The sequence below is a fragment of the Apaloderma vittatum genome, unplaced genomic scaffold (genome assembly GCF_000703405.1).
Source record: "Apaloderma vittatum isolate BGI_N311 unplaced genomic scaffold, ASM70340v1 scaffold17715, whole genome shotgun sequence".
NCBI lineage: Eukaryota > Metazoa > Chordata > Aves > Trogoniformes > Trogonidae > Apaloderma > Apaloderma vittatum.
This window is the reverse complement of record NW_009717847.1, coordinates 35,549-55,865: the sequence shown is the minus strand read 5'-3', so window position 1 is coordinate 55,865 and position 20,317 is coordinate 35,549. Positions and strand designations below refer to the sequence as shown.

At 37.1% G+C, this 20,317-nt stretch overlaps 1 protein-coding gene across 4 annotated transcripts in view; it reads left to right on the top strand.

The window, feature by feature from the left end:
- Positions 1-1,052: 1,052 nt before the first annotated feature.
- The window catches only part of EML1 (echinoderm microtubule associated protein like 1), a 53,196-nt gene continuing 33,931 nt past the window's right edge, over positions 1,053-20,317 (top strand). The window contains exons 1-5 of one of the 4 annotated variants that reach the window (XM_009870060.1): positions 1,074-1,230; positions 4,104-4,166; positions 6,544-6,676; positions 12,081-12,128; positions 15,499-15,633. In XM_009870060.1, coding sequence (XP_009868362.1) covers positions 1,074-1,230; positions 4,104-4,166; positions 6,544-6,676; positions 12,081-12,128; positions 15,499-15,633 — 536 coding nt within the window. Of the gene's footprint in view, positions 1,231-4,103; positions 4,167-6,543; positions 6,677-12,070; positions 12,129-12,223; positions 12,231-15,498; positions 15,634-20,317 lie in introns of all 4 variants that reach the window. The other 3 variants (XM_009870061.1, XM_009870063.1, XM_009870062.1) reach the window with 3 other exon arrangements.

Genomic DNA, 20,317 nt, shown 5'->3' with positions numbered 1-20,317 from the left:
TACAAAGTATAGCTTATTATATCTCCATGTGAAAGCTATAATCCAGTGATCACTTGACTAACATTACTTAAAATTATCCATTAAGTTAATACTCGACTTTTTTTTTTTTTTTAAGTTTCAAAGCCACTTGGTTAAATAAAACCTCAAAATTTTCTTTGAAAACTGCACAGTTTTCCCCTAGTAGATATGAACTTTGACATCTTTGGCATTGCTTTCTTCTTCCTTGTTTCTTCTTTTTTTCTAACTTAATATTATAAGGAATTACAATGTTTCTATGTGATAGGAACTTGCAGTGGAATGAAAGTGCTCATTTAGGAAAACGATTCTTATTAGTAGTTTTGGGTGGAAAGAATGTGTACTCCTCATCAGGGAGTTGCAGGCTTTAAGCTTCTGTGGGTTATTTAAAAAAAATGGGTGAATTGTACGCAAAGTAATGACCTTTTCATGAAATTACTGAGTAATTCTGAATTTAGTTAATGTTTCTATTTCAGTCAGAGGGAAGATTCTGATAAAGCTATTGGTATAAATTAAGAGTTAGCAGATAGGGTTAATATCTGTACTCCAGTCTGTGGACGATAACTTGAAAAAGCATAAGCCTGTCTGTTGCTTATGTATTTCTAATGTATATGTTCTCTCACGTATGGTGGAAAGATAAATGGGAGAGTATGTAGCACATAGCTCTCTGCCTGAATGCCTGCCAGTGCCAGAATGTTGTGTTGAGCACAACAGTGAAGGGTGATGTTTGATCACTCTAGTTCAGACATGTAGATAATTGATCATGGATCCCAATTAACAGTAAGTAGCCCTGGAGCGAACTTCATCATCAAATAAATACTCATCTCTATTTATTAATTTATTTATTAATTTATTATTTAATCTGTCTATCTATTTAATTAATTTCCATCTCTTCTTCCTGGTCACTTAAAAACTTTCTTCCTCAAGTCGTCAACAGGTCTGAAAAAACTCCTTGTTTTTACCTGTAACCAATTATATTCCTTGATAGTTCTATGTTGTGGATAATGCATCTTTTCCTGCTGTTTTACTTAGATGACAGTGCCTCTGCTGCAAGCAGTATGGAGGTAACAGATCGCATTGCCTCTCTGGAGCAACGTGTCCAGATGCAGGAAGATGACATCCAGCTGCTCAAATCTGCTCTTGCTGATGTGGTTCGACGCTTGAATATTACAGAAGAACAGCAGGCCATGCAGAACAAGAAAGGACCTACCAAAGGTTTGCATTTCCGATATATGTAAAATAGGTAGTTGCATTTGAGGAGTGTTTTATATGTATTAAAACAGATTAGTCTTTAGATCTTTGAAATACTCAACATCAACAAATCAGTCTCAAAATAAAAAACATTTGAAATTTAACCTGTTAAAGAGAACACACAAACAACCCAAGTGGTTATATCTGTAAGCCTTCTACAGTTCTCATGAACCAGCAAAATATTTGTATATTCTTAGTGCTTAATCCACTATCTACATTTAACTATGGCTACCACTTCCCGACTTCTGATCAAGATCAGTTTATAAACTCTTTAAGGAATGTATAATCTTCTGTGGGTGAAACTCCTAATAGTTTGTGATTTTTAATTTTTTTTGATCTAAAGAATTAATTAGATTTAAGTGAAATGTAATTTTAATTTAATTCAATTCAAATATCTCAAGTGTCTTTGGATGGTACAGAGAGAGCCAAAGATGGAGCTCTGAGCTAGCAGAGGCGACACAACCAAGAACATGGTGCAGCAGCAGCTGCTCACCTGCGAAGGAAAGGTAGAGCTGCATTTGGTGCCTGACCCTGTTCCAGAGCAGCAGATCCAGAGCCAGCGAGATTGCAGCTGTGAGAGATGTTGCCACTCAGCAGGGTGCTCTGCTGCGCCCCGGTGCTGCAGTGTGCTCTCTCTCAGTTCCTGCTCTGCAAGAAACAGGTTTATGTGTAAACAAATCAGAAAAGCTGGAGTTGAACCTCCAGCACTTCGCAGTAGTAAAGGTGTGTTAGAACCCAGCTGATGTGATTTACTGCAGCGTGTGTGGCTGCAAAAGACTGGGAGACTGCCTGTCTGTAACTTAGAATTGCACAAGATATTTTTGGGTAGTTCTAGGAGTAACGGTGGTGGCAACCTATATGTAGAAAGAAACTATTAATGTACATTAATAAACATTTAAAATTTAATTCACATCAGAAGTATGCTATATAATTATGGATATGTAATTTTCTCAGCTGGAAATTAGGAATTTCTTTCATCTTGCTTATATATTTGTGACTTTGCAACAGGCATTTACTTTTAAGGAATTGATTTAACAGAATAGGTAAGGAATTAAATTTGCTGAACTGAGATCTGTTTGTTACGTGTTTTGTGTCTGGAGATGAGGAAAGAAGAAAGGGACAGAATTACAGAACCAGATTAGTTGATCATATGTGATCCTAGCTGACATACAGAATATGCAATAAATATCTGTGATCTTGTTTTGCTGTTCTCTTCCCTTTCCATTGTATTCTCCTCATTTTGTCTTTGTCTGTTTAACTGAAAAAAAATAAAATACCAGATAAGTGTTACTAAAGATAGCCTCCACTGTGATAAAGTGTTCCACCAAATCTAGTTGTACAAGGGAATTAAGAGGCTTTATGTTGCCTGTAAAATAGATATTATCTTATGTGTGGAGGAAATAAAGTCTAGTAATTATTACTGAGTTGTAACCAAGTCAGTTCTTGTTGCTGGCTGGCTTTACTTAACAAAATACAGACCAGATTTTCATGGATTCTATGAGTGGAGCTGAACTCTAAATCAGGAGATGCTTTTTTTGTTGTGGGAGATCGTTAAAGCCATAGTTCAATGTACATTGAAGAAAAGCTGCTGTAAGCCTATCCCTCTGCCTTCTATGGCTGTTTTATGTTTTGTTGGGTTCTTTTGTTCGTTTGTTTGGGTTTTTTAATGTGTATATGGCATGGATACTTCTTAAAGTGTATGTGAAATGACAGTGTAAGTTTTGCTGTGGTAATGCAAATGAAGGACTGCAAACAACAATTGCTCTTCCATTACAAGTTGCTGAAACGAGTCCTGATAATTGCCAAGTAAATCCATCTAATTTCTTTAAAGAACTTTTACTGTAAAATTTATGTAAAGAACTTTAATTTTACTACATATCAGTTGTATCATTAGTATATGGTTAGCTTTATTAAACATACTATATCACATGAAACAGAACTTGAAGCATCCCGATAATTTATTTCTTTCAACTGCTTTGCAAATACCATACATTTCACATGATGGCCTATTTTTCCTATAGTAGACGCAGCTACTTTATAATGAGTTACATGCAATTGCTTAGCATAACACTAAATCAAATTTCAGTATTTTAAGTTGGAATAGCACTACAGAGCGTCCTGATAGAGACTGTTAGGAGAGGGGTTTGCTTAGGCATGGCCAAAACTGGAGTGGTGGCTTCTCATGTTTTGCCAGTTGGGCTGCATAGACTTGGTCTGTTTTCTTTCCATTTATCATTTAATTCCACATTTAGAATTGTAAAAAGTGGAACATGATCTCACAAAGGGTCTGTGCGAACTGGCATCTGAAGCATATTGTGTGCTGCTGCTTTCATTTGATCTATAGCTGAAGTAGATCTGGATTAAAAGCATGTGTGTGTCAGGGGGAGGCTCAGGCCTTCGGAAAAATGGGGTCTCCAAAGTGATATTTAAAGTCTGTAACAAGCTTCATGGGACAGAAGACTATGTTCTTCTGAGTACTTCAGATTTAAAGTTGATGTAAAGGCTTCAAGTTTCAATCTTTCAAACCTATAATGGAAAAAAGCCTGAGCTTGTTTTCAGTCTTTGTGTGTTCTTGTTCTAGACTTGAGCTAAGGCAGCTTACAAGGCAGCGTACGTCACAGAAAGTGAGCTGCTTTTTCTGGTCCATTTGTGGAGCAACTTTGCTAACGGTGTTCAGGGGTTTTGTTTTATTTTGTTGTTCCCCCCCTTCCTTATTTAATTCCACTACTTGGTGGAGTTCAGTATCCCTTCCTGCCTTTGTTTTACTTGTGCTTGTTGTCCTTTCCTTTTGCAATTATTGGTTTGTTTGTAAATTTAACAGCCCTATTAATCCATAGATCAGAGTATGATTAAAAAAGCTGCTGCTGAGGCTGATAAACATGTCAGTCCTGCTACCACAGGTAAGACCTTGAAGCAACAGAACTTCCAAAATCAATGTTACTGACAAAGCAATAATAGCAACTTGTTTGAGTTACTGACTTCTAACAGCAATGACATGTTTGGGGTTGTTTGACTGTTGTGTCAGTTAACACTGGTGTGAACTAGCTGTTGTAAATAAAATAACTCCGGAGTAAACAGTGGATTAATTGAATAAAGTATAGTTTTTCTGTGTGCCATGTAAGAGTTTCATGCTGTTGCTTTCTACACTAGCTGACCATACTATTAGATCTTTAAATCTACAGTTTCAGAATCGTGGATTCTGGGTTGGAGCTCGATTTGAAGCAAAACCTCTGCTAGAGGTTGCAGGATTTATTCCTGGCTGCTGCTAGTTTTGATTTTGTAAGGTTGAAGAGTAAACAGACTCCAGCTAGTTCACTCCAGCTACTTTTTAATATGCATCTTTTATACAACTATAAAAAAGGAAAATATTTTAATTGTTGGTTAATTTAACTTTAATTGTTGTTCCAATTTATGATCTCAAAGTCTCATTAAAGTTTTGTGAGCTACAGAAATCTTGTCAGGAAACAAGTAGCTATCTGTGATCCTGTAGTATGCAACAGAATCAGTTTTATAGATAGAGATTTATTATGGCATGGCAGAAATTAGTCAGGAAACAAGCAATAAAATGTCCAGCAGGAACTTGTAGAAAGATTTTACTTTTGAAGAATGAATACTGTAGAAGTAAATAGGATCGTGGTATCTGAATCCCTTAATATAAAAAAAGAAAAAAAAAATAGAGGCATGAGAAGCCAAAGTACAGTAAATTTTTGGTGTTTTGTATAAACTCTGAAGACAGCACTAGCCTGTTAAAATAGATCATGGAAGCCAGGGCTGGAAGGCACCATGAATTCATTTAAGTCTTGTTTAGCCTTTCTTTAAAGCTTGCCATAAAATCAGTGAGCTCTTGCTCTTCCTACCCTCGGTAAGAATAATAATGACTCACTCCGTCAGTCTTTGCTGTTATAGGCTCTTGAATCCTCAGTGACCATGGAGAAAAATTTCTTCTTCTTTTATTTTTTCTTTGTTGACTTGTTTTCATGTCATCCTTCAGTCTTCTAAGCCAAATAAGCCTTGTTCCTTCAGCTTTTCCTTGTAGTATTTTTTCCTCTAAATTTCGCTCCTCTGAAACAATAAACAATGAATACTTGAAAGTTGCATTCCCAAGCAGACCATATCTCCTTAAGACACAGGCTTTCATGTCTATCTTTTGTTCAATACATGGAAACTTCAGGTGAACAAGTCAATAAATGCTTGCTATCAGTGCTACAGGAAGTTGTTATCATAACGTAGCCTAGGACTGTACACAATTGTTAATGTTTCAGTTTAGCTTTTTAGATTATTTATCCTCAGCAGTCTTTTCTCGAAGAGCATTCCACAGGTATTCTGTCTGCCATCCTCTCCAGATTCAGTGAAATTTTCTCTTCTGTTCCTTAAGTGACTTATGACTGCTGCCTTCTCTCAGGTGTTGTTTCTCTGAACCCGGAGACTTCTGGCATCTTCACAAAGCTGGCTTCTAATACAAAGTTCTGCCAAATTTCAAGTGGTTCAAGCTTTTTTCCCTGCTGTAGAGAGTGCATTATTATGTTTGTGTCTGTTTTCATGCTATGGTCTGCTGTAGTTCTCATGTTTGTGCTTATTGCTTGCAGTTTTAACAACTGTTTGGTTTTACAACTAATTTCTAACGTATTTGAATGGGACTTTTCCATTATTCCAATACAGGTATGGCATGCATCTCCTTTTTTGAGCCAGTGTATGATTGGAAGAACATAGGTAGATAATGCCAGCTCATGAAGCCTGCTGTTCTGATTTCAATTGCTTTTTCTGACTGAAGGGAAAAATTCCTTTATGTCAAACATAAGCCCACATTCTTTGAAAGAAAACTTTTTGGGGAATAAGGATTTCTTAATAGAGCATTTGCTTGTGGAAAACCTGCAAGAATGTTGAGGGGTGAAGAGCAGGAGTTTCTAGGTTGACAACCTGCCTTCATTTCTAGCACTCTGAATGCTTTCCAGGTGGGCAAAAGACTGATTCCCTTTTAAGAGAGCTGAATGCTTTTTGATGGCAATGACTATGCTTGCACTTGCCAGTAAGCTGCTTGGGCTAGACCACACTTTGACAGATGCTTAAGCCATATGCAGATGATTTGCTTGATTATATTGCTACTATTATTTTTTTAAAAATCCTCCTTATTAAATCTCTCATCTATAGTGAATTTGGCAGTGATGAAACAAAGCCAGCATACTACATGGACACTTTTAAATATTGTAATGTTGTTTTCTAGGGCAAAAATAAAAAAGCAAATGAAAACAATGATTTCGTTTTATGCTTGTTTTGCAGCAAGACCACTGGTACAAACCCTGCCTTTAAGGACTACTGTTAATAATGGAACTGTGTTACCAAAGAAATCAAGTGGCTCTTTACCTTCCCCATCAGGAACCAGAAAGGAAACTGTATCACCAGCAGCAAAAAGGTATGCATCTATTAGAAACCTTATAATTGTGAAAATGAGAGTATGGTATCTCTCCTCTTTTAACCTTCTAGATAGTTGATTTTTCTTACTTACAAAGCAACGGTCTAAATATTTATTTTGGAAGGGAGAGATGGATTTCATTTTAAGAGGATTTAAACTTACTTGTTCTAATTAGAATTAAGATTATTACCGTGAATATTGAAAGAATGCACAATGCTTGGTCTACTGTTCTGTGCTGCTACAGTCTAGCACGCAGAGGGCACAGCATGACATGAAAAGTAGTGCAAGAATTCTTTCAGTAGCTAGTAGAGAATATATAGTCTGTAGTGAAACTGTTATCACCACGAATCAATATGTTACCTTTGGTTTTTCTCTCACTACAAATTATGGCAGCTGCATGTGCAGTGTTAGAAGCATCTCAGGGAGAAGGAAAATTCTATGCCTAGTGCATATTATGCAAATGAAAGCATCCATCCTTAGATATCTTACCACTGGCATGTATTTAAGCCCTTTTTAAAATTATTGCTCTGTCTCGATTTGCTTTGTTTGTGTGTATAGTTTTTAAGTGGGCTACATGTTTTATTCGACTAGGTTATAAGGAACACAATGGATTGGGTGCAGCAAGTTCAAGTTACATGTGACAGTTATTGTGGTGCTAATCTGCTGTATGGTTTGCCTGTAAAAGATAATAGTGTGGGGTTTTCTTTTTACGTTTCTTTTGTTGTGTGTCATCCTCAGCTTTTTGTAGTGATGATGCTGTCAACTCTGAGGAGGGCAAGTTGTGGAGATGAGAGCATTACCCTGCTAAGATCTGAGGTCTCTTTTGTAAAGAGATTTTTTTTTCCCTAAAGGGGAGACGGTAACTAAGGATATGCCACTCTTTGTTACGGCATTGAAGGGGACTGATTTTTCAGGAAACTCCAGGTTTTACTATTGTAGAGAAGCTATGCTGTGCACAAATAAAATTGGAAAATACCATATTTGTGTCGCACAAGTGAACTCCAATGAGTCGCACAAGTGAGCTCCAATGGACAGGGGCTCGCTGCAGCTCTAGGTTTTTGTGGATTGGCCTGAATCAGCTCTTAAGATAGGAAGAGGAAGGCAAATACAGTATAAATTGTTCCATTATCAGAATGATACTATCAGAATTTTGAAAATGGGAGAAAGGACTGGCTTTTTAAAAAAGAAAACATACTGGTGTTTAAAAAGGAGAGTGGGTGGATGAGAGTGGGTCAAGAACATACTCTGCTTTCTCTTTTCTGAGAGCCCTTTGGGTAATTCACATGGTCCATCAGGTGTTGCCTGCTGCCTGTAGGCGCTGTCCTGACTCGGGGTCCCTGGAAGTAAGTGACACCCCGCAGCCCTTCTGCCTGACCCAAGTGTAGTCTGGATAGCCAGAGTGCCAGTGAGCAAGCCCTTAGAGAGCATTTTTGGACTCTCTTGGTTCCTGTGTGAGAAAGGTCGTCCACAGGATAAGAATTTCATGTGGTTCTATTATACTTTATCCTTTCTATTTGCTGAAGAGGCTAGGCTGAAGGTGCTTTAAATATGCAATATGACAATGTATGTTCAGTTTTGGAAAAGAAAAAAATAACGCATATTTCAGTTTTGTTGAAGTAGATTGACACTTACTAACAGTGCTTAAGAGAGTAGGATTATTCCATGTCCTGAAAAAAGCAGTTATAAATGCAGGTGCTGTGAAATTCTTACTGCCTTCAAATGCTCAAAAATTCTGTATTGATCATCTTTAATATGCAAATTTTGTTATTTAATTTTATTTTTTATTAAATTCTATTAAAGTATATTTCTATGCCTTGCCTATAAATATACCTCAAGAGGAGCAGAGTCAAATGGTAAGGACTTCACCAATGAATTACTGTACAAAACTTTTTTTGGTAAATTTTTCTCTAATCTTATAATTTGATAAAGAACCTTAAAATAATGAATGAGATTTCATGTTTTTATAGTAAAATGTGCTCCAAATATTCCGTATTCAAAGATTAAATGTTCCAAATAGCTTTCTAGCAAATAGTCAAGTAGATTAATTCATTATGCATTCATCAAGATAAATTGATTCATGCGTTGTATTTATGCTGGACCCTTTTACCTTCAGGAACTGTATGTGTGTATGCATAAAGCAGTAATGGAAATAAATCGGCAAGATCAAATAGCTTCCTTTTTCTAAGGGGTAGGGCTTGTTTATTTGTGTTTGAAGCTTCCTTCAGTGTTGAACACTTTATAGATGGTGTGTAATTTTAAATATTTTTTTTATAGTTGTGGTTTCTGCTAAGCAGTCATGTTTTTATAGTGCTCTTTTCATATAAACTGGTTCAAAACTACTATTACTTCATAGTGCAGGTATTCTTTAGCCCCAAATATCGTAATGTGGCATAGCAGCTCTAAATATTAAGTATGTATAGATGTCTTAAAGCATAGTTTCTACTTGGATACTTTCAATAGTTTTCCTTTACAACACAGGTGCAGAACTGAAACATATGAAATTTTTCAAAGTATGGAAAAGGTAAAATTTGAAAAGCGAAGGAAAAGATAAAAAAAAGTCAGAAATAAAAAGTATTTTTTCTGAGTTTTCTTCTAAACCTTTGGTCTGCTGCTGGGAATTAGAAATATCTGTGAGGATTACTATAGTAGATAATACCATCTTCAGTTTTTTTCAGGATAGGCGAACACCAAGGTGAACGGAGTCCTTCCCAAATGTTTCACTTAACAGCTTTATGAAAAAGGGATATTGCAAAGAGCTAGCTTCTGATTCCTCTCTTCCCTGATACTTTTACCGTTTCGGTTAGGAAGTATATCATATCTCTTTGAAATGATATCAGTCTGTCCCTTGAAACAGTGTGTCATGCCTGTTTATATAAATACATCCAAATAATCTCCATGGGGACCAAGTGTGCATCCATACATTCCATGACTTAGAAATAGATGTAGTTATGGATATGTCTGCAGACACAATCTCATTTCATGCAATAGCTGTATTTAAATATGCTGGTTAACTCATTTGGACCCACGGGTTGGTATAGAGTTTATCTGCCTTGCTGGATTACCAGGGAGATGCAGTTCAGAGTTCACTACATTTTCTGATTTGCCATTTAATATTTGAAATGGAAATGACTTCTTCTGGCAGGAATGTAAAATTGGAAGTAATAAAAGGCTTGAGGCTGAAAGGGTGGAACTAGCAGGCTTTTATTTGAGCTCTGCCACATATTTTCTCAATGACCTTATGCAAATCATTTAACCTCTATGCATATTGGTTTTCCATATGTAAAACGTGCATCTCTGAGTATCAGTAGGTTGTTATAGGGCCTAATGTGGTAATTAGATCCAGATCTTGCAAAGTGTTGAGTAACCTCAACTGACTCTGACTTCAATTAGAATTGAGGGCCCAAACCCCCCTTCAGCATTCAGATCTCGTATAGTCAACACCCAATTATCCAAGTTAAGAGAGAAATTAAATAACCCAAATAGAGCAAAAGCACAAATCCAAAACATAGGTCCATAAGATTATAAAAGTATATGCAGTGGTAATACACTGCAAGATAGAAAAATGGGTGATGCTGGGGATACTGGGACCAAAAGTTCTGGTCTAGCACCTCCAGGCACTGCTGCACCCCGGTGGTGGGTGGTCATGGGTGGCCCATGTGAGCCCAGCTGGGCGGCCTCCAGCTGCAAGCCAGCTACTGCAGAGCTGAAGAGGTTTTGCAATGGGCTGGATAATCACCTGGCACAGATAATCAAGAATTGCTTGCCTTTGTAAAGTGTTTCCAAGTTGTTTTTGCAGAAAGCCCTCACTCAGAGGATTTGATTTGGCGTTTAATATATTTACTGCCTTTACGCTATAGAAATGTATAAGCTATTTTAAGAACTGGCTTTTTGAACGCTGCCATGTTTTTGCTCTGAACCTTGTGCTTTGAATAATTATTTGAAATTTTCATTCAGAATAAGATGAATTTATTGCATCTTAAACAGAACTTTCCCTTCCCTTTGCACTCTTCTTTTCATATGTCATGTGGCTTGAAGTTCGCTGCCTAACGCTAAATTTGTCTTTGGAGTCTATCCAGCACACACTAGTAACATTTTGTATTCCCTATTAAATTCTAGGGGTTTGTGACTCATCTAGGATAGCTTTGTTTCCAAGAGTTGAGATGGAAAAAGGGGGGAAAAAAAATGTGAAGGAGGAGAATGGAGACAGTACCTTTCCCAGTGGGGATGCTGCTGCAGGCTAACACATACTTTGCCTTTCAAAAGGAGACAATCAGTCATTCTTTCTCTCCCAGCAGATTGCAAAGTATTACAATGGTGCAAAACTGTGACAATGGAGATCAAAAGGAAGAAGCTGGAACAAAGAAAACATAAAGAGCTTTGTTTGTAGGGAGAATAAAATACTTTAATATGATAAATTCCTGTTCTTCTCAACTCTAAACACATGGCCCCTAGGAAATTGTTCAGTCGCCTGGAATTAATGTTCTGCTTTCTGTTCTGAGGGCAGCGACAGTTTGTAACTGGCACAGACACAAACTCCCTATCGAACCTTCAATTAAATCTTCTGTTTAACACTTGACTCTCGGAGAAAATGTTTTGAAATAACAGAATATAAATTAAAGAAGAAATTCCTCTCCATTGAACTTCGAGTGGCAGAACTATTATGCTGCTTCGCTATATTTCTAACAAAATTATTAGTGTGTTTTGCTCAAAGGCATGATGGAATTAAAGTCATATGTTATTCTTCAATTTATTCTAATTGATTTAAATTAGGGTCAAAATGATTGCTAGACAAGTTTCAGAATATTATTAATATCATCAGTTAGTGTCCTAAGAGAATTGTGCACTATTTTTTTAACTGATTTTATTAAAAAGCTTTTGTATTTTCCCAAAAATTTTTTGGTAATTTTTTTTTTTTTTTTAATTTTGGCCAGATTTGTTCACCACAATTCAGTAATGCAACCATCTGAAACATTCATGCTATGCAGTGGTATATGTATGTATATATGAGGATTTATTTTCTTGTCTTTATTGTTGCTTTTTTAATAGTCTTTGTCTTCTAGCTGGATCATCTGTCTTGTTTCTTCAGATAGCCTCTTTGATTTCCTTTTTTTCCTTTTTTTTATGAATCGCTTTACAAATGGTCAGTGTGTTGGAGCATTGCTGAGATTTTGTCATTCAAAGATACATTGGTGTCTTTAAATGTATGGTTTGAAATGATCAAACATCTAACTGAGTCAATAATAAGCACTGTGTTGTTTAATCTTGCACGTGACTTCATATCTTGAAAGCATGCAATTATGTCTTTTAATGTAAGCTTATTTTAAATGTCTTGTTTCCACATTTTATTGTTGCATTCACTTTTTATTCTGCTTTGTTTATGCACCTCTCAATCTGGATTAAGCAGGTCTGTGAATCTTCTCAATGCATGCAAACTGAAAAAGCCTGCTCTAAGGTGAGGGATCCTTAATAGCTTTGTAGTGTTGAAGCTCAGTTGTTTTTCCTTTCCATTTTGGTTCAACACATAGAAAGTGGCTGTTTTAGTACAAGCATTAACGTGCTTTAACATTTTCAGAAGTACATGTTTAAAACTTTCTCATAACTGATAAATGCATTGCAAAACTTAGATGATAGTAAATTCAGTTACAGTACCTGCATTATCTCACGCTAACATAATTTTTACTATAGGACTGTTTTGTTAGACCACATTGTTGTCTTAAACAAGTTAAAAATTGTGTTAGCCGATGTAATCTTTCTAAATGATTGAAAAAGATCTCCTTTCATATCACTAATGTGGAAGCCAAATTCTGGGATCCAGTTATACTCTTACAAACCTATAAGTTAAATGAATATTTTCTGTCAATTGAAATTCCTCCTCAGGTGACAGTGTATCTACTGTGGCCATGGATATAATCACTGATATTTAACACTATAGCTGCCAAAATGTGTATGTGCCAAAATTGAGTTAATATAATGGAGTTATAATCCTCTTTTCTAACCACCTGCTAATACTTCTCACTGGGCTTTTGTTGTCGTTGTTGAAAGTTTAAAATAATATTTGTCAGAAGATAGCATTGCTAATTAGTTTAAGCGGTAATGGACATAAGCCAAAAGAGTTTAAAAGAATTTTGTTCTTGTGGTAGAAGTAGTTTTTATACTGATATGAAGCTTTATTATTCAGGAAGAAGATAACATTACACTTTTAAGTTTTAGCCCTACCAATTAGTTTTCTATCTACCAGTTCATCTTTTGCATGTTGATAGCTATTAAAATAAAACCCCAAGCAACATTAAAACTAGTTTAAAATTGTTCCTGTAACTTACTTTTTTTTCTAACATTAGTATAATTCTGTGGTTTCATTAGTTTCAATGTAGGTTGATATTGCCTCTTCTTTTCCTTAACAAGGAAAAGATGCCAAAATAAAGGTTTGATCTTGCAAAATCATAGACAGAGAACATTTTTGCAAGTAAAGCTATTTTATGTGGAGTAAATATCTTCTGTATCCAGACTTTATTTTTTTTTTACTGGAGTATTATTAGTTTAGTAGTAGGGTGATGTTATGAGATGCAGGGAGAACAGTTAAATGTTAACAGTATATTATTTTAATTTACTAGAGGTTTTTCATGCATTTGACATTAGAGAAGACTTAGATAACGTTAGGCTACAGTTGGAAGCACTTATTTCTGAAATGAAGCAGAATTAAATTCTTCTCACTGGCTTTTCCCTTTTCCTATGAATGTATTTTGTTCTGTGTATAACTTTCTTGCTCTCTTACATCACTCTCTCCACAGAAACAGTGCTTTTTAAATTTTGTGCTTGTTTTTAATACAAAAACATGGCATTGGACATCTCTCTTACCATAACATCTTCCAGAAGTTTTTTTTTGTCAAGATACCTGAGATTTATCTTAAGATACATTCACTCTGAGAAGATATATCAGCCCTTTCAGATGGGCATTTGCTTTGCAGAAAGGCTCCGGTGTGGTTGTTCCCATCATTTTGCCAACTGAGCCTCAGCTGTGAGGTGTTGAAACATTCCCCTCCTCACTGGTAAAAAGACATGAAGAAGCAGGAATATATATATGTATGTATATGTACATACATATATATATACACACACACACATATACGCATAAATATATATATGTGTATATACATATAAAAAAGTATATATAAAAAAGTATACTGTATGCTTATATATATTATATTTGTGTATATATATAAAAATATATGTTAAAAAGTGTATGTATATATATAAAAGTATACAGCTTAGATAAGCTAAATATTTTTTGACGAGACAGAAAAATTTTATCTCATTGTCTTTGGTTATGAAGAGCCAATGCCTCTCTTTCTTGCACCACACACAAAGTGAGACAGAGCCTGAGGAGCTGACTGAGCTAATGGGGTAGGGATAGTTGTTAGAGGCTGATGGGGAGATTTGGAACAGTACTCAAGGATGCTTGAGAAGAGCCTTATGGTAAGCAGAAAAACTCTGGGGGCACATGGATGTCAAGGGGCAGCTGCTGGGGGATGGCAAAAGGGGTGACTGAGATGAGATTGGACCTTGAAGGAGGAAGAACAAAGAACTGAAATTTTTGCAGGGGGAGGGAGCTTGTGGTTGAGCTTTGGGTAGAGGGCTGTGAGCTCGAAAGCAGTCATTGATGTCCATGGCTTGTGAGGTGAGAGAACTGCTGAAGGTGACCATTTAGTTGTGGGGATGTTATTGGGTAAACACGATGATGTTTCCATTCTGCTCTTTGGAGGGATGGGGGGAAATCAGACCCTGACACCGAGTCCTGTCATTCAGCCACTGCCATAGGGTGATTTCTGCCTTGGTCCAGGTCACGCTGCCTGCAGCTCTCGGCTGAACGGGGAGTGCAGCAAAGCGCAAAGCGTCTCCCAGCTCAGGGCCTCGGCCTTACCTCCTTCCTCTCCTGCTAGGAAGCACTGCTTTAGGGAGAAGTGCTTTGGACTAAAGAATAACTGCAGTAATTTGTCTCCTATTAGGCTTAAGCTCGGAGAGGGCTTCTCGTAATTTACTAAGTAATACTGCTTGTGTTTTTGCTCACGTTTTTCCATCAGACAGAGCTGGATGTCCAAAGGGTGCCATAAAGTCATAGAAGAGCTCCATGATAGCCATCTTGGCAGGAAGGGTGGTTGAAAAGTGAGAGAGAGTATGCCAAGATTTAAGCTTTTAAGAAACCCCTTGTCAGGAGATGTGGAGAATCTAATCTATTCATACATCTAAGTAGGAAGCACATTTTTTTGACAAGCTAACAAAAAAAAATGCAGGTTAGCTAACCATTAATTGCACTTTGGGGTATGTTAAAACTAGCTTTGAACTGCAGAATAATTGATATTGAATGAAGACACAGAGTTAGCTTGCTTGTGCTCGAATTTTGACCTACTTTTGTCATTCCCTGTAGTCTGGCTGGAGCTGTCAGGTAATGTGCTTTCTCTTTAAAACTCTCACTTCTTATTAAGAAAATCCAAGCGTCCAAAAGTGTGGAGTGGTAGTCAGAGATTTGAAATGTGACCTGGAAAATAGATATTGCCACTTACTCTATGGTACCTATTTAGCCCACCTTCTATTTTATGATTAAGGTAAAGGCAGTATGTTTGTGTCTGTTGCACTGGGTACTCAGCAACTCTTCTGTAGATACCTTAACAAATCAAGTTATGGTTGAAAACAAAGATGCAGTTATTTTTAGGGTCAGCGTTCTACTTGATATACTTCTTGAAAATATTTGTGGTAGGGATTCTATGATGCTAGAGATATGTGCTTTAACAAGTGCCAGTGTAAAACTCATTCCTTTTTTCTGTCAGCACCGTTAAGAGAACCAGTTCAGCTGAGCGTGTGTCCCCAGGTGGTCGGAGGGAAAGCTATGGAGATTCCAAAGGGAGTCGCAACCGTACTGGATCCACCAGCAGTTCATCTAGTGGTAAAAAGAACAGTGAAAGGTAATGATATATAAATATCTATCTCCTTTCTCTGCCTACTGCCCTAATAATGAAATTACTTTCTTTAGTGAAATTAGTTTCTCTAGTTTAGCAGGTATTGGGAGGTTGTTCTCTTTTGTTTTTTTTCTAAAAGCTCCAACTGTTTGACAAAAATATATTTTAAAATACTTTAGAGAAAACAGGTTTTCAAATTTAAATGAAATTTATTTCCCATATTTCCAAACCATAGACAATATGGACCTTGAGGTTCTCAGAAAGGTTATTAAACATACCTCTTTTCCATTATCTTAGTGGTTTCCCTTGGTCTTCAAGTTGCTGACATGCACTTTTTCAAGCTCCCAGGTGTAGTGTGTTGACCCTAGCTGGCAACTAAGCACCACACAGCCACTCCCTCCCTCTCCTGCAGTGAGAAGAAGGAAAAGAGGAAGAGTAGAAATCGGAAAACTCATAAGATAAAAGGCAGTTTAATAAATGAAGGAAAGAGGAAGAAAACCCAAAACAAATGATGGAAAGCAATCGCTTCCCACCTCCCACATCCAGAGTGATGCTCAGCTGATCTCTGTGCAATGACTGCCTTGGTCTGAGGGTCAGATGAAAGAGAAGCAGAGGGAGAGGCTTACATGCAAGTACTATTCAAGCAAGTGGAATAAAGTGATGCCTACCTCCTTGTAGCTCTGATGATGCTTCTCTGTACTACTGTCAGTTCAAAGGAAGGAGGATGTTTTGTCCACGGGCTTACAATGGTTTTGAACAAATAGCTGATTGATTGAGGTTTGTCAGTATTGTTCAGCTGGTTCTTTCCTGTATTTCCTGGACAGATTTTAGTGCTGGTGTTTTTACTTGGCCAGTCCTGTTCCAGTTTCTGATGCAAGAAGTGGTGTTAATGGTACTGTTTCACTATCTCACGGATGATGTGACCATAGAAACACAATGTTGATAAGGATCGCATAGTAACCTAATTTACCTGCTCTGTCTGCTCATCAGTGCCATCATTGGGATCGTTGGGCTGCTCTTGAGCTGATGATGTGGCACAAAATGTTCCCTTCCTTTTCATCCCTTCAGCATCTTTGCTTCATATAGGAGCAGCTGAGGTTGTTAGGTTCTAATGGACAGCCTAAATATGGTTTTCAGCTGTGAGGCAAAGCAGCAAGTGTGCAAAGTTTATGAAACTTGTGAAAGGCTTAGTGAATCATGGAAATAATGAAAAAAATAAAAATACCGTCAGATAAAAGGTTATAAAATTGTAGACAAGGAAGATACATTATTTTCACAAAGTAAAAATATAGCCAGTCTAAAATCTTCCTGGTGCTGTGCATCTATGTATGTAAATGAGGTTTTTATAAGCCGACAGAATTCTGCAGGATCAGACCCTTTTAGTGTAGAGAATGTACACCTTCGCACATCTCAGAATACCACTGAAGCTGCAAACCCAGTGTCAACACTCTAAGGGACAAGTGAGCCTGAAAGGTTTAAAAGACTCAAAGTAAAACAATAATGTAAGTAAAAAATAATGGCCAATGAAGGGACTGCTAAGAGAATAAAAGCTTGCTCTTCATTTAAGCTGGAAATTCTGTGAAGTGTTGCAGTAGTGTGTAACTTCATGAAGCTCTGTTGCCTCAGTGAAGGAGCTGCTGTTTCCTATATTGACCTGTTGATGCTGGTGGATTTCTCTAAGACTTTACTTTTTATTTTGCATGTATGTGTAACTTCCTGCTCTGTTGCATATACTAAATTATAGCAACAGCCCTTATGTTGTGACCTCATTGATTAAAAAAAACCCCAACCCTATGTTATATAAACAAAACAGATTTCTTATGGAAATTTTTTGTTAAAAAGTTAAGTTTCTACAATTAGATGGGTGAACTTTTTTCTGAAACATTTCCCCTACCAATGGTGAATGTCATTACTTTTCCAATTTGACGTAGTAATTTACTGTAGTTTTTTTGAAAACATATTGACAAACATATGATCCTCTGTGTTTTTTATCTTGTATAAAAAATTTCATTAGATCAAGTCTCCTAAAGGTGAATTCTGTGTGTCTTGTGCAGTGGAAGATACACCTGTCAAAATCTAAATGCAATGCTTTGCAAAGTCTGATTTTTGACGATATCCCTCAATTCCTGCTACCTACATAATGTGATAATTGTCTGAAATTATTTATGTGTTAAAGCTACGGAAGAAGTAAAATGAGAATATTGATTAGGTCGTTCATTAAGGACTTCTAACAACTACATATAAGTACTGTACACTTGAAAAATAGATTCCAAAATAGTGGAGAAAAATAAAAGCATTGTGACTTAATTAATGGTCTGCAAAATTGTTTTTTTTCATCCTATTCTAACAGAAACCCAATGGTTATGTCATTCTGCAGTTGTTAGGCCACAAAGAGTTGAGCAACGTCATTGATCAGAAATTACTTTGGACTCAGGGAGGAGGTCCAGCACAGAAGTAGTGCCGTGCTTAAATAATGTGCAAGTATCTCAAGGAACTAATGGAGTGTGTGTGTTAAATTGTCTTAGCTGGAGCTACTGATGTTGGTGTCACTATAAGAAGCCATGGTTAGAGAATTTTCCTTGATTTTTGTCACATGCAGCCAGAGGGTTTTCAGCGCCACAACTCTCACCTTCTTGAAGAGTGGCTTTTCCTGTTGAAGAGGCTGGCTAAAGACTTGCCTCATGCTTCATGTTCCAGCTGGGCCACCATGCAAAATATAAAGCAAGAGTCATGGAACTAGGAGGAAAATGAGCATGATTCTGTATGCTGGGGACTTAGACTGTCCTAAATCTAACAGTATGTGTGAAAGTGTGAGGAAGAGGGTGTTACTTGGCTGTCTACTCACAGCCTTATTGTTTGTATCAGTGATCCTTATGGGTCCCTTCCAACGTGAGATATTCTGTGATTCTATTCTATGAATCTCTGATTCTGTGTCTGGTCTGTAGATGAAGCTTAAAGCAGAATGCATGCCAGGAATCTAAAAAGACAATCATGAAATGATGTATTTTCAAAGTATATAGAGTTGTAGGCTGTTACGCAAAAACATAATGCTATAGAAAGGTATTTTAAAAAGCTTTAAGCATAAGGAGTAAGGGGATGACAATAATCTCTCATGCTGGTATGGGATGTCCCAACTTGCCATGGCTTTGAGCCAGGGTTAAGCCTCCCTAAGGGTTAGATAAGTAGGAAGTGACTCAAGTTCACGAAAAAGAAAAAGGCTCAGACCTCTGAGCTCTGTGTGTGGTTGGGGTTTGTATAACGTGATTTACTGTCTTACTGTCGTGAATCAGGCTTTCACATTAGCTTGATTAGCTCGAATAAATCAATAAGGTCTGTTCAGAGCTAGGGACTCTTTTTTTCTCTAATGTGGAAGCACTTCTGACTAGTGCCTCATCCCACAAAGATTTTATTTTCTAAAAATATCTTCATTCATAAGAGAAAATATTAATCTTGGTGTTAACAATGGCAATACATCGTGCTATTTATATAGATGAGATTAGCTGTGTGTGCCAGCCTAAGGCATGAATTTTGATGCATGATTAATACCAAAGCTGATATTATGAAAAGTTGCTAAAACAATGGGTAGGATCAGTGGATTTCTTTTTTTGGTTTTGTTTCATTTTGGTTTTATTATTAAATAAATGTATTCTTCTTAATATAGCTGTCAAATCAAGGCAGAATGAAAAATACTGTAAAATTATTGGCCACAATTTCTCTTGCAGGGACAGAGAATTCTTTATGCATAAAAAAATTCGAACGCTTTTTCTTTTGGTTTTGTTTGTTTGTTTGTTTATCTGCCCACTGCAGTCTAGGAATGGATGTGGAGATGGCATCACAGCTCTAAGGATACTTCATGCTTCAGCATTCTCTATCAGAGTGATAGGGCTTTCATCCCTTTTGGCATTACCCTAAGAAATATGCAACAATTATCTGATATTTCAAAAGTTTTACAGGATAGAAAGTGGAGCTGGGAGGAAAGGAATGGGGAGGAAAAATAACTGCATAGTATAGCTTTGTGTTCCTTTCATGCTTCATCATAAACAACACCCTCAAGCCTGATTATACAGATGCAAAGGGCAAAGAAAACACATGACTTGCATTTCTTGAAGAAGATTGCTTCTTTCTGTCCGGGGCAGTACTATCCAGAGAGCAACTCAGCTTTTCTGCCTTGTCCTTTTCCATATGCCTCGTGTATTTTCCCCTCCAGTTTTGCCAAATATTTTCTCAAGACAAAAAGGCAAACCGATTTCAGGTTGTCTCCCAGGCAGCAGCGCGGTGAGAAAGAGAAGTTTTAATCGTGAGGGTTATGTCCTTTCTGCGTTTTACCAAGTCCTGTCATTCAGCAAGAAACAATTGAGCAGTTCCATATTTTGTGTAAATTCTTGGGATGAGCAAGATTCAAGCCTTGGTTTGCTCCTTAAATCCAGAGAGAACAAAGCCATGAAGCAAGTGAACAGCCCCACATGCACTGCTGCAGTAGCCGTCCCCCCGCCAACTCCGCAGAAGTGGAGAGGTGCTGGAGTTAAGAATATATTCCTAACTATTTATTAGAGCTGTAAACTGCTTTCAAGTAACAAACTTCACTGACTGGAAACCGAAACTGGTGCAGCTGTTCATGACCAGTTGCTACGTTCTCCTGTAACTGGACTAACTTTGCAGAAGAGAAGGATTCAGTAGTTAGTGGAGAAAA